The following is a 14852-nucleotide window of genomic DNA, read 5'->3' on the forward strand; positions in this document are numbered from 1 at the left end:
TTGATCATGCAAATCTCAGGGATCATTTTGTATAATAACCCTAAAAGTTATTGACACTCTAAAAATCTCATTTTGCACTTCAAACTTTCTAAAATTAGAAAGAAAAATACACTTGTGATGAGTGTAGAATGAGATTTTTGAAGTGACTAATAACAATTATATATATATATATATATATATATATATTCATTAGTTTACATGAAATCATGTGCTAGAATAGTAACACCGACCATGTGAGATCAAATCAATGATAGGGATAACAAACAATTTCATGTGCAAAATGAATGCAAAAGATTTGAACTTGTAGCAGTATTATTGAGATTCTGAAAGGTCGAACCAAATGCACGTCCACTTCAATGTGGACGGATGAATTCTGAACCCAACGACATTGGCAGTAACTTGTGTCAAACCAAAATGAGAAGAACCTCCTTTTATTAAAAAGAAAAAGGTGTTGGTGTATCGGTATTTCTCTTTAAATGGGAGCAAAAATAACTTAAAGATAAAACTAGTTACAATATTAATTTATTTTAAGATAAGGTTATTTTAAGACGTGACACTCGATGACTCTTTTATCTCAGATCAACACTAAATTGTTATCATGTAGTTAATAGTTTACTTATTGTTGTTGATATAACATTTGTTTATTCACGTGACGTTAATTTAACATGTATGTAACAAAAACACAACCAACCAAGTGCTTCATAAGATGAGGAGAGCTAGTGTCACAGTGGAAATCAAGCACCCTTGTGACCCTCCTCACCTAGATCCGAGGCTCCTCCAACCCCCTTTTCTCCTTTTGAAGGAATCATTTATAAATTCGTCTCCCATGCCTTTTATAACACTTAAATAATGCATTTCTAGTCCCTCATGTCTAACATTTTGTGATCTATTTCTTAGTTACTTTATTGGAATTTGGAAGTTCTCTCACCCAAAACATTCCTAAGTGATCAGGGGTGACTCTCAATGGATAGAGTGATAAAGATGAAAAAATGTTGGAGTGGGCAAAGTATGTATGACGAGAGGGGTGAGAGTCAGCGTGTCCATAAAAATGACGGGAGTCCGCGGGCACTATGAATGTGACACTCACTGCTGAGGACGGAAGGACAGAGTGGGTGGCAGAGTCGGCGGAAGTAGGCCACCCCTCTCCACTCCACCCCACCACCACCTTTTGTCATAAATATGCATTCGGAAGCGTCTCCAATCTTCCCTTCCTCTCCTTTACTGCTACTTCTACTTGATTTTCCCTTCCCTTCCCTCCCTTCCTCCCCACTCCCTCACACACCCCAAGAAACCTACATCTCCATAGGCTTGTTGTTTGTAAGGTGTTCTGATTGGGTTTTGTTTGGTTTGTGGGATTGTAGAGAGTGAGAGAATGGGAACTGAGGAAGAAAAGCATGATCATGATCAAAATTCATGCCAAGGGCAAGGAGAAGTTGTTGTGCCACTTCACAAGGTACAAACTTTCTGCTTCTATTTACAGTTTACAATTTCACTCACTTTGTAATCCAGCAATCACCATTTCCCCCGTGTTTTGAGCTAATCGTGAGCTAGATTATAAGTATAATACCCCTTCAATTACCTCGGATGATTAATTAATTGCGTTTTTCTTGTATTTCTTTGGATCATCTGTTTCTGATGATCTTGTTCTCTGTTATCTCATAAGCCAAAGAAAAAATAAACAGGAAGTTAGGGACTCTGTCCCAAAATTTTGATCTTCTTTTCTTTGATTGATGAGTATTGTGAATCATTACGCTGTCAAGAGTCCGTTGCCGCGCATTTCCTTTGATTTGTATGTGCTGTTAATCTCTAATCCAGTTGCCAAATATGTAATGTTTGTCTACAAAATCAACAGTTGTAACTTTAAATAATCAGTGATGCATAGCAGTTTTGTCTGTGAAGTTTGAGAAGAAAAGTATTAAATTTGTATAGGTCTACAATCTACCTATTGAAATGAGCCGAAGACAGACCTGATGTGTTAGTTCCCCAAACATGAACACAACAACAACAACAACAACAACAACCACAAAGTCTTTTCCCACCAAGTGGGGTCGGCTATATGAATCCTAGAACACCATTGTGCCCGGAGTTCCCCAAACATGAACATGTGCTATTATTTTAAAATCATCATCCTGTAAGTAAACTGGATTAACATTTCATACTCTGAAGGACAAATTGTGGGTGTCTTACCAAAATGAGTAGCTGGGATTTTAGTATCTCTCAATAAACTTAGCCGCATCCAGTTTAAGTAGTTTTTAGTACAAATGTGAGTGCGCGTGAATCTAAATCAAATGATAAATTGTTTTATGTGTTTCTGATAATACAGACTATGGTTACATACCTAGTAGTGGTGCATTTAAACATACCCACGTTGTATTACTACTACTCTCCAAGTTCAAACAATTTAAAGCTACAATGTGTTGGATTTAAATTGTGAAATTGGCTGATATAAGAAATTCATAGCTGCAGAAGTTTTCTAGTGTATATTCAGTTATTAAACGATTCACATCACTGAACTACACTGCAGAGTAGGCCCCTGATCCCCATTTGTCAGAAACAATGGGGATCCCTCTCATGCAGCTGCCTGCAGACACACACACATGCACAGATATATGTATGACTTACCACCGAAACAGGAATCTCCGTATATAAATGATACAAGGAAATATACCTAAATCTAGTTCAGAAAAGATTGATCAAGTACATCAGATATTACTGATTGTGATTCTGTCCATTATGTTTCATGGATGAAGCTGTTTTCTTTTTCCCTGATTAATTTCTGCCTACAAAAAGAAATCGTACATAAAAATCTTGGAAAACATTTTCGAATAATGGATACAAAAATGTGGGTTCTAAGCTAGCTGTATGAGTTCTGACTTAATACAACACTTCTGTCTGATACAGTTGGTTACTTCTCTCTTTCAGAACAGCTATCTTTTCTAATCATATTAATTATTGAAAAACCTGGAAGAAGAAAAGATTGCTAAGCTGGAAAATAAACATATTTATGTATATAATGTATATGTATATATGTATATATATTGCCTTCTGCTTCTATTTTACATCCTCTTCAATTCATATTATATCCTCGTTTGTTCAGGTTGAAGATTCAGTGGGAGTAGCTGAAGAAGCACCCCAAGTTCATCCATGGAAGCGAAAAAATCTCCACCTGGAGATACCCACGAGAACATCCGAAGATTGTGTCAAGGATTTTGTTGCAATAAAGATGCCTCCAACACCAAGTCCTACTCCTAGGAAAGTGAATTTTCTTTTGACACCTGGTTCTGTAGACGGAAGAATGAGTGATTCGCCAGGGCCCTCTTCAGCAAAAGGAAAATCATCTATAAAATCTATTTTTCCAAAACTAAGCTTCAAGTATCGAAGTTCTGCTGATGCCGAGAAGGCATCCAACCTAGCTGCAGAAGGTTCGTCTACAGGAGCTCGGGAGAAAGCTTCCATCTCAAGGTCACTGTCTCTCACAAAACTATTCACACCGAGGATGAAGACAACATCATCCCTACCTGTAACTCCAATTGCACTTGCACACCGAGAATATGCACATGGCGGAAGTGTTGGTGGCTCTCTGAATTCAATTGTAAGTTCTGGACATTATTGCTCAAGAATGTCTAATCGAACCTAGTTGATCAACCCACCACCACTTGGTTGCTAGCATACATGTTAACTAGGCCACCAAACATCTCAGTCATGTCCATCTATAAACATGTGTATTTTACAGTCGTGTTTCTTTTATCTTACAGAGGAAAGAATCCCGAAGACAGATAGCTCGCTCACTTTCAGTCCCAGTCAACCTTAAAGAAATGAACTTAAAGATGATGGATTCATTTTTCCGTGTAATTCCTTCAACTCCTCGAGTCAAGGAAGGGGATGGTGTATCGATTAGTTCCCCAACTGTAGATGCTGGTATTTTTCTTGTCTACGATTATGTCATGGACACTGAATCCTGATCGAGTTTTATATGCTAACGTTTCTGACTTATAACTTTGTTGTATAACAAATTTGCTTAGGCTATTTTTTTAATTCTTTATCTTATTACTCTCATGGTTCAGGGAAAGATGATGATAATGGTGAAGACATACCCGAGGAAGAGGCCGTCTGTAGAATTTGTCTAGTGGAACTGTGTGAAGGGGGTGAGACCTTCAAAACGGAATGCAGTTGCAAAGGCGAACTTGCTCTGGCCCACCAAGAATGTGCTATTAAATGGTTTAGTATCAAAGGTAACAAGACGTGTGATGTTTGTAAGCAAGAGGTTCAAAACCTGCCTGTCACTCTATTACGAATTCAAAGTGTTCGAGCTCAAAATGCTGGAGCAAGTTTATATGAGCAGGAAGATGCTAATGGGTTCAGGCAAGTGGCTTTGCATATATACAGTTTTTATTGTTCAATGCCTCACAAACAAACCTGCTTGTTTAATTATCTTGCATCCCGTAAGCTCAATAAAAGAATCTCGCTGAAAAAATGTTCCATAGAAAAACATTCATGCGCTAATATTGTTAGTTCATATCTTTTCAGGGTTTCGCAGGAAGTGCCTGTGCTTGTCATTGTCAGCATGCTTGCCTACTTTTGTTTTCTCGAACAGCTCCTGGTAAGAGTGGAAATCAAAACTGTGGCGCTTGTCATTTTATAATTTTCTGACTCATTCATAATATGTATGTTCACTGCAGGTGAAGAAGATGGGTACTGGAGCAATTGTCATCTCTCTTCCATTTTCTTGTGTACTGGGTCTTCTCTCATCCGTGACTTCATCAACCATGGGTAGGCTGGCAATCATCATTTCTCTTTAATTTGTGCAATCTTCTATGCTAATTTTTGGTGTGAAAAACATACGTTCTAAGTTTATAGGTTACAAGTAATTCTAACATGCATCGCCCCGAAGGCAACTAGCTACGAGAGCAATCATTTAATGTTAGAATATTAGCCATGATATATTTTCATGCACCCGTGGCAGTGAATTGTTACCATATTCTTTTACGGCTTATGGATTGTTGATTCACCACACTAACTTTTGAATCTTCTGTGTTCAGTGAAAAGAAGATTTGTTTGGGTTTACGCATCGGTTCAGTTTGCTTTGGTCGTTCTATTTGCACATATATTTTACTCTTTGGTAAGAAACTTTTTCCACAGCAAGTTCTCTTTTCTTCGTTTTCCATAGGTTCATCCCGCACTTTTCTTTTAATCGAAGTGGAACCTAAACAACCTCTTATTTATAGTTATTCTGCTCTCAGTGTGGCTTACAGACCTTTATGGACATAAATCAGATCATAAATATCGATAAACTTTTTGCACTAGTATGAACACTAAATGGCTTTGTGCTAGTTTTTTGGACCTTTAATCACTTTGGGACAACAAGCATCCGATATCCCAAGATCTACGTTTATTTGGAGACAATATGCTGCGCTTCTTTTCCGAATTTCTTGTTGAAATAACTCTAGCATTCGAAGTCCCATTATCTTATGTGAATGTGTGTTAAATACTTTTGCATTATATTGTGGCTTCAGGTCCGCGTGCAAGCAGTTCTTTGTATTCTCCTCGCAACATTTGCTGGGTTGGGAGTCACAATGAGTGGAAGTTCCATTATTGTCGAGTTCTTGAGATGGAGAAGAAGATGGCAAACTGCGTCTGAGCAACGCCAGATGACCTAATTGTTGGCATGACCAGACCAGTTTCCAGGAAACATAAATTCACACAGGAGTGACTAATCGTTACTGTAAGGTCATCAATGGTTGATATCACGTGAGTAAGCTTATAGCGGAGATAAGGATTTCGATAATTTTTGTAATATATCCTGGAATTTTGTATGCTTCCCACTTTTAATACAAGATTGTATAGCCTCAAAATTATAGCAGTGGTAGTACCAAGTGTAATTAGACGTGTTTTAGTTAGAGCGATTGGAGCATTAGTTTCTGAACTCGTGCTCGAGCTTCAACTTTAGAAAGCACAAAATACTTATGCTGTATTGATTAACAATTATTGCCAGTTCGACCAAAAGTGTTACAAAAAATGGCTACTGTTCCATTTCCATTTAATTTCTGAAGTTTACAACATACAATAAGGTGTTCATCCTACTTGTTCTTTCTTTTAGTTAATTTCTGCAGCCAAATTCATCGGTACAATTATAATATAATGTGATTGAGTTCGTCTCAATGTGCTGAGGTCTCTATAATTTCAACTGGCAATGATTTTTTGTTACGTTTTCCTTTTAATTTGCACATCAAGAAAAACTTAATGTTAGTCGCTCCAGAAAGTTTAAGCATTTTGATTTCCGGACTAAATACTCAATATAATATTATGAATATCCAAGACAATGATCTTGGTTGGTTTGAAAAGAAAAGGCACATTAGCAATTATTCAAGACCTTGTTTTATGGAATAAGTATTCAAGTCATAATTTGTTGGATAGTATTTAGCTTGATCTAAGAAAAATATTTCTCAAAGTCTTACTTGACATGAATCAAGTGCTTAGTCTTTGAGTTGACACCATCAATGTTCTAAAAGATGTTAGACGCTAGTCGAGCGGCGGGCTGAGGCTTAGCGCCTAGGTGGCTAGGCGAACTAAGCGGATTTAAATCAAAATAGTATAAATAAGTATCTCTTTATACTTAAAAAATACATAATTGTATTGATACATAAATTGCAAAATAAAATGACATATAGGTTAATATTATATATATATATATATATATATTATAGTTTTGTAACGTTTTTTATCAAATCTATATGTTTTAATCGTTGGGCCTTATTTTTCATTTCAAAAAGGATTGGCCTTGTTTTCACATTAAATAAATAAATATATTTTATTCTCTAATTTTAAAAGGAATATCAGCCACTTAAAATCCTAGCTCTAACCCTAGCCAACAACATAACCTCTAGGTTGTTCTCATTCTTCTCTTCTGCTAATTGCAATTTTGCAGAGCTTTGCACTGTCGCATTCTTCTTCTCTGCAAATTGCAATTTTACATAGCTCAGTGTTCTATGCCGACTCCTCTTCTACACACGCAGAGAGGGGACAAGATGCAAGGACGCGATGAAATTGCAGCAAGATGGCGGAGATGCACAACCTTTGCAACGATAATTTTTATTTTTTTTAAGTTGCAGAACCGCCCAGAGACAAACGAGGCCGCCTAGCCCTCCCAGGCGGCCGTCTAGGCGCCGATTAATAGTCTAGTCGACTGATTGAACGATTTTGGTATAATCGAGGCAGGGGGCCGTCGTCAAGCGCCTAAGCACCGTCTAGGGCCGCCTAGCCTGACTTTTAGAACATTGGTTAAAATGAGTTGAGCTAACTCAGTGAATATGAATATTATTTTATTAGTAACATCGTAGATCCAATATTTTTTCTTTATTCAGTAGTGGAATAAATGTTACGGTTATACAAAGTTTTAATTTTTCTGATGTCGAAGTTACACGTATATTACATGCATGGTTTTTAAAACGGACCTTCTTCGACACTTACCTTGATAATTAAAAAAATAAATGTTACGGTTACATAATGTTTAATTTTTCTAATGTCGAAGCTACATGTATAATAATACATGCATTGTTCTTAAAATGGACTTTTTTGACACTTACCTTGATAATTAAAAAAGCAAATGTTACGGTTGTACAACATTTAACTTTTCTGATGTCAAAGCTACACATATAATGCATGTATAGTTCTTAAAACAGACTTTCTTCAACGCTTACCTTGATAATTAAAAAAGGAAATGTTACAGTTATACAGCGTTTAACTTTTCTAATCTTGAAGCTACACGTATAATGCATGCTTGGTTCTTAAAACATACTTTCTTTGACACTTACCTTGACAATTAATGAAATAAATGTTACAGTTACACAACGTTTAACTTTTTATCTCGAAGCTACACGTATAATGTGTGCATGGTTCTTGAAACGGACTTTCTTTGACACTTACCTTGATATAACCAATGAAATAAATATTACGGTTGCTCAGAGTTCAACTTTTCTGATGTCGAAGCTACACGTATAATGCATGCATGGTTTTTGAAACGGACTTTCTTCGACACTCACCTTGATAATTCACGTGACCTTATCTCTATTGTGCTTATCCATTCCAAGGCCTCGCTCTATAAAAATCATCTTTCCCAACAGGATGTGAAATCACATTTTGTACTGCGCTGTAAGCAACACACATGAACTGGTGCTTAAAGCCCTTGTTAGAACTTGTGGCACTTACCCAAGTTCATAACAATTCTTGGAAATGGGTGGCATGGGAGGAAGAGAGGAAAGGCACGGATCGATCCTAGAGTCTTCCGGGTAGGTTTGCTTCAGTGGTGCTCGAGGGTCGGTTTCCAATCCTCTTCTGCACCTTCCAGACTGCGACCTCGACAGCTAACAGAAGACGAGGCGCGGTCCTTAAGGTCATGACTCCAACGTTCTCTTGGAGAAAGAGCCACAAGGTATTATGCAATTTGCATAATTCGGAGGGAGTTATGCAGAAACAAACGAGATTTAAACTCAGGATCTCTTCCAACAAAATGAAGACTGAGTGTAACCGCACGAAATGCTCACGGGACAGCTTAATATGTTTGTTGAAATAGTGATAGTTTTCCTAGAAAATGTAAGGTGACGAAGGTGCTACCATCCACTGGTTTTCTTTTTTCTTTGTCATGGGGTAACTCTGATTTGTCAAGAAACCTAATGAAACGCCTCGTAATTTGCTTCTTTGAAGGAAAACCAACCAGTATATTAGATGTACTGCTTGAGGAATAGAATAAAATATTGTATTGTAAATTTGAGTTGGCGCCATGAGCTAATTCAATTAATGGAATGTTTTTCCATCTGTAACATTGTGGATTGAATATTTCTTTTTCATTCATGAGTGAAATAAATATTACGTTTACAAAGTTAAACCGTTCTAATTAATGTCGAAATTACACGTATAATGCTTACTCTATTATATAAGTTATCTTTTGCAACAAGATGTGAAATCACATTTCTTATTGCATTGTAACCAAAAATGGCGAAAACAAAGATATTGTTTGGTAACTATCATGTATGACCTTGTACTAAGGTACACTGAACACTAACATAATATCTGTTCAAACTAAAAGTACACGCAAACTAGAAAACGAAAGGATCCGGCAACAAGTAAACTTTTCGGGTAGCAACCTAGCTCTTCGTATAATTGGCAAGACCCGAAAGTGTTTTCCAAGTGTCTTTATCGCCTTCCACCATACAGATAGAGGCGCCTATCAAAAAGATACTTAGCAGGTCTCAGGTCTGCACATTCCTAGAAATTTTGTCGAAATCTGAGCTGAACACCTCCTTCAACCAAATGAAGAATGAGGGTCACTAGACCACTAGGGAATTCCAACGAATCTGTAGATTTCGTTGCAAGCTGGCCAGGCCACTAGAGTTTGACAACCTGATACCATCAAACCCACTAAGAAGTATCAGTTCTTATGCCAATTATTTAGGGATCTAATTCTAATGCCGGCCATTGTAAACTAGAGTCCCAATTGTTACGCTTTATCCCTACACAAAATCTGTAAGTATTGAACTTGTAATATGCTTGCAACATTCTCTCCCAGATGCCAATTTGCTCAGGTTAGGGATTTCTTCTATCACTTGATCCTTGGTCCAACAAATCTCCAAATTCGTTGCCACAGCAAGAAAGCAGGCCAATGGAGTTAGAAAACTGATGCTACCGGTACCAAACCCGTTGAGAATTTCATCAATTCATATGAGAATTGTTTCAGAAATGAAGTAATGTAATAAAGAAGAAATGCAAGATAATCTCAGCCGGTGGACTTTTCCAAAACCAAGAAGAAAAAATCCACTTTGGAAGAATTGAACCGAATACAGAACATCTGAACTTTAATATAAACATAGAGCTCGATCGCCTCATTACGGAAACTTATGTGGAACAAGAAGGCTGGTATGGAAAGCTGCAAATCCTCTCCAACTCCATCAAAACCACATACACAGTTGCTTGTTTCAGAAGGAACTCCTCTTGCTGATCCTAGCTACTACATAAGCATTCTTGGTACTCTTCAGTACTTAACGTTCACAAGACCGGACATTGCATACTTAGTCAATGTAGTATATGTCAGTTCATGAATAGGCCTACAGATGCACATTTATTTCTGGTCGAGAATTCTCAGGTATTTGCTAGAGTGTGGACTCACCTATACACCTTCTGTTACTCAAATCCATGGATATTCTGATGCTGATTGGGCAACAGATATTAATACAAGACGTTCAATCACTGGTTATGTTGTATTCATTGGTGACAATCCCATATCTTGGCAATCGAAAAAGCAGCCATCAGTTTCACGAAGCTCAACTGAGGCTAAGTATAAAGCATTGGCAAATTGCACTGCATATGTATGTTGGATTCGAAACATACTCAGAGATGTGCATGAGCATTTGGATACTCCTCCATCACTACACTGTGATAATATCTCTGCACTTGCATTGAGTACAAATCCTGTCTTCCATTCGAGGATAAAACATATGATACAAATTATCACTTTGTTCGAGAAAGAATGCAAAAGAAGGATGTGACAGTTCATTACATCCCTACTGAGAATCAAGTAGCTGATGTTCTTACAAAGGGTTTACATAGTCCAGTCTTCATTAAACATTGTTACAATCTCAGACTTGATTATCCTCGCTGAGATTGAGGGGGAGTAACAACCAATAAAACTGAAATGTCATGTCATTTCCTGATTGGGTTAGTTAGAATTGTTGGTATGATGTAATGAGTTAGTTAGAATAGTGATGTACTGCTACATAGGCATAGTTAGTTAGAATAATGAGTTAGTTAGAATTGTTGGTATGGTGTACTGCTACATAGGCATAGTTTGTTACCATTGCTTAGTATAAATACCCTGTAATAATTCTATTTTCTCTTAATGAACTCATTTCAGCTTCTTACATTTTCTCTCTCATTTCGCTCTCTCTCTCTAAAACTCTCTCTCAATCTTTCTCTGTGAATTCATAGTGTTCATCAATGGTAATGCTTCAGTTCTGTTAATAATAGTCACAGCATGCCTTGAAAGTGAAATCGTCACCCAACATCTTAAATGTTAAAATTACAACATTAATTTCACTTTAAGCAAAACGATGGCCGGCTTCATAAATTAACTGATAAATTATCATATATCTCCACACGAATAACTTGTATTAAATACAATCTGTATTATGTTTCTTCCAAAAGTGTAATAAAGTGCAAGAATAAAAATTGTATTCCATTACTTAATCATCATGGAATGGATCGGAATGACTTTTATAATTCCATTACAAATTTACAACGCTTGGAATAAAAGAATAAAACATCAAATCTTTACTTCTAATTTTCTTACTATGACAAATTACATGGACATCAGCAATATATTAACAAAAAAAACGAGGAGATTTGTTGTATCAAGCACGTGCTCATTCGTCTTGTCGCATTCAAGCTTTTATGGTCTTCAAAGAGGCCATGAGTTTAAATCTTGTACATGACAGTTAGCGAAAATCTAAGAAAATTTCTTCCATAGATGCTGTTCATCGCCATCACCACAACTACACATACCCTCTTCTCGGTCTTTGACGGTGGCTGGAGTCGTGACCCTTGAGGATCGAGTAGATAGCTGCTCCTCATCAGCTGCCAAGATCAAGCTATCGTCTGGTGAAGACATCAAGGCAAATGAGGAATAACAGCTTCTTTGCTAGAGAAAACAAATCCTCTGGCAGCGTCGACGTCGCAACCGTCTGAAGAATCTAGGATACAGAGGTTGTGAATCAGCATCTACCTTCCCTTCTTTCTCCCATGCCACCCATTTCTAGAAATTGTTACAAACTTGGATAAACAACACGAGTTCTAACAAAGGACTTAAGCACCACCAGTCCATCTCTGTAGGTTACAATGCAATAAGAAATGTGATTTCTCACCCTGTTGTGAAAGATGATTTATCGAGCAAGGCCTTGGAATGGAAAACCAAAAGAGAGAGATGGTCACACTAATTATCAAGGTAAGTTTCAAAGAAAGACCGTTTCAAGAACTGTGCATGCATTATACGTGTCGGTTTGACATCAGAAAAGTTAAATTCTGCGTAACTGCAACATTTATTTCACCAATAAATATCGGATTAAAGATTTGATGCACAATGTTACTCAGAAATAGTATTCGATTGCCAATGAGGGTTGGCTCAATTAGTAAGGTCTTTGTCTTTTGTGTGGCACCTCCAAGGTTCGAGTCCTGCTGCCAGCAGACCTCATCGGTGCATGATCTGTAAATTCCTATGTAAATTTATATCAGTGGCAGCTGACAGTTAGGCACCATGCGTAAGTCCTTCTGACTCGAGGTTGTGAGTATTAGACCTAACAATTTCTTATACGACCCGTTAATGCGACACATAAACTACACGAAAATAACGGGTTTCGGGTCGATAGGATAACTAATCGGGTCGTTATCGGGTTATACAATAACAACCCATTAATAACGGGTCCTTAACAAGTTTACAGGAAAGTGACACGCGGGTAACCCATTTCAACACGTTAAGAAAAATGTTATTTTGATAATTTTAAATATTAAAATTTTAAACTACCAAAAAAACTTACTATAAAATATAATAGTCATAGTGTATATATATATTGTATAGGCTAAATAGCAAAAATGGTCTCTGGGATTTACATAATCAATAGAAATGTTCCTTGAGAATGAAAATTAATAGAAATGGTCCCGAGATTGTCTACCATCCATGAATTTGGTCATTCCGTTAAAAACTCTTTGGGCAATTTTCAAAGCTTCGTAACTCAATCGTTTTTTAACCAAATTCGACCCATAATATACCAAAATGAAGATAGGAAAGTGTAGAACAAGATTATACCTATTTGGAAGCCCAATGGTAGCCGGAGATGGCCAGAAAATAGCCTGAAAAATGACTGGTCCGCAGGAAAACTAGAAAACTCGCCGGAAACTGGATAAACTTTAAACGTTCATAACTTCTTCAATACGCAACGAAATCGAGTGATTCAAAAACAAAAATCATACTTCTCGACGAGACGAAGATAATGGTACCTTTCTCCACGGCTCGTCGAGAAAGGTACCATTATCTTTGTCTCGTCGAGAAGTATGATTTTCATTTTTGAATCACTCGATTTCTTTGAATATTGAATAAGTTATGAATGTTTAAAATTTATATATTATTTTATATAAATTTTAAGGGAATTCAAAATTTAAGCTTTTATTGTATTATTATTTTAAATAAATAAATAAATTTTAAGGGAGTTCAAAATAAATAAATTTTATATTATTTTATATAAATTTTAGGGGAGTTCAAAATTTAAGCTTTTATTTATTTAGTTATTTTTATAGTATACTATAGACAAAGAGTGAGATTAAAAAATTATAAAACACATTAAAAAAAATAAAAATATCAAGTAATTTAAAAATACCAAATACATTAAAAAATTATAATAATTAATTTAAAAGTGTGAAAATTGTGAAAAAATGGGCAAATGCTTGTGATCATATCCTCTACGCTTTGAGGACGGATACATGGCCATTTGAAATCTTTAGTACCATACAAACCCTCATTAATAGTATTTTTAAGGGAGTTCAAAATAAATAAAATTCATAATCATTAATGTACAAATTTGAAAAATGTGAAAGCATATATAAATGCTCGTGATTGCATTCTCAACCTTGAACGCAATTGTCTTCATTTTGCATATCCTTGAACATTTGGTGTTTTGTAATAATGTACTAATGTTTTTTTCATTAGGCTCTTATTTTGGGGTGGTAATATTTGAAAGACAAATGTTTTTTTTATGTTTTGAAGTAATATTTATGTGACAATATGGTATGCATATACTAATTTAGTATTATTTTTCCTTTTTTTTTTGGTCGAATTACATTTTACATTTTCATTATTTATTGATTTAAAATATATTTTCTTTAACGGGTAACAGGTCGGGTCATATTATCTGGTAATATTAACGGGTCAATTTCGGATCTGGTCATATTTCTCGTTTACTTTAACAGGTGTTACACGACACGACCCATTAAGATATATAGGTATGTCACGAAAACGACATGAACATGGAAAACATGACATGAATGTCAGGTCTAATGGGTATGCTCTAACGCTGGTGGTGAGAATAACCAATCTCTCCTTAAACGTTTTGTTACCAACAAAAGAAAAAGAAGTAGTATTCAATTAATTGAGTTAACTTGACTCATTTTAAAGAACTTTTCTAACATGGATACATACGTTGCTATTTTGCTCAAACTATAACACGTAAAATTGTTTTTTAATTAATATTTATTAGAATAGGACATAGCTACTGTGTTGTCGATCATTATTATAAGATGTTAATGGTACAACTTGCGTTCACGGTACCTAAAATTTTTCTCTATTTTAAGCTTATAGTGTCAACTCAAACAAATTAATTATATATTTAGATCCATGTGTCAAGCAAGACTTGAGCATTATCACTTTTAAAGCAACTCAATACTTTTTTTTAATAGCTGCACAACTCAATACTTAGTTAAGTTGGTTAAAACAATATGTTTTCTCTTTACACTTCATCTCAAATCCTCCTCTGTCTAGACTAATTTAATACAAATTATCGCTTGCATCGAAGAAAACAAGAATACAAGGGTTCATTTTTGTTCATCAACAAGAATTACAAATTGCCCCGTCCCGTTGTATAATATAAAATTTTATTTTTTACTTGATTTTAATCTCACTTTTATCTTGAAACAAAAATTTTGCTACTTTTAACAATCTAAATTTCAAAAAAAAATTTACGAAAAAGAAAAAATAAATCAAACTTTTAGATTGCCGTTGTGTAAGTGGGCATCCGGTCCTCATCGTTGACGGACGACAC

General features: G+C 35.9%; 1 protein-coding gene across 1 annotated transcript; it reads left to right on the forward strand.

The window, feature by feature from the left end:
• The first annotated feature begins 1010 nt into the window (after positions 1 to 1010).
• LOC137715946 (uncharacterized) lies at positions 1011 to 6041 on the forward strand. Its single transcript, XM_068455311.1, has 8 exons — positions 1011 to 1453; positions 3098 to 3592; positions 3756 to 3918; positions 4065 to 4362; positions 4528 to 4600; positions 4680 to 4770; positions 5040 to 5119; positions 5514 to 6041. The coding sequence occupies exons 1-8, from the start codon at positions 1373 to 1375 to the stop codon at positions 5655 to 5657; spliced, it is 1425 nt and encodes a 474-aa protein (XP_068311412.1). The 5' UTR covers positions 1011 to 1372; the 3' UTR covers positions 5658 to 6041.
• Positions 6042 to 14852: the final 8811 nt, after the last annotated feature.

This window comes from Pyrus communis, chromosome 14, assembly GCF_963583255.1.
Source record: "Pyrus communis chromosome 14, drPyrComm1.1, whole genome shotgun sequence".
Lineage (NCBI taxonomy): Eukaryota > Viridiplantae > Streptophyta > Magnoliopsida > Rosales > Rosaceae > Pyrus > Pyrus communis.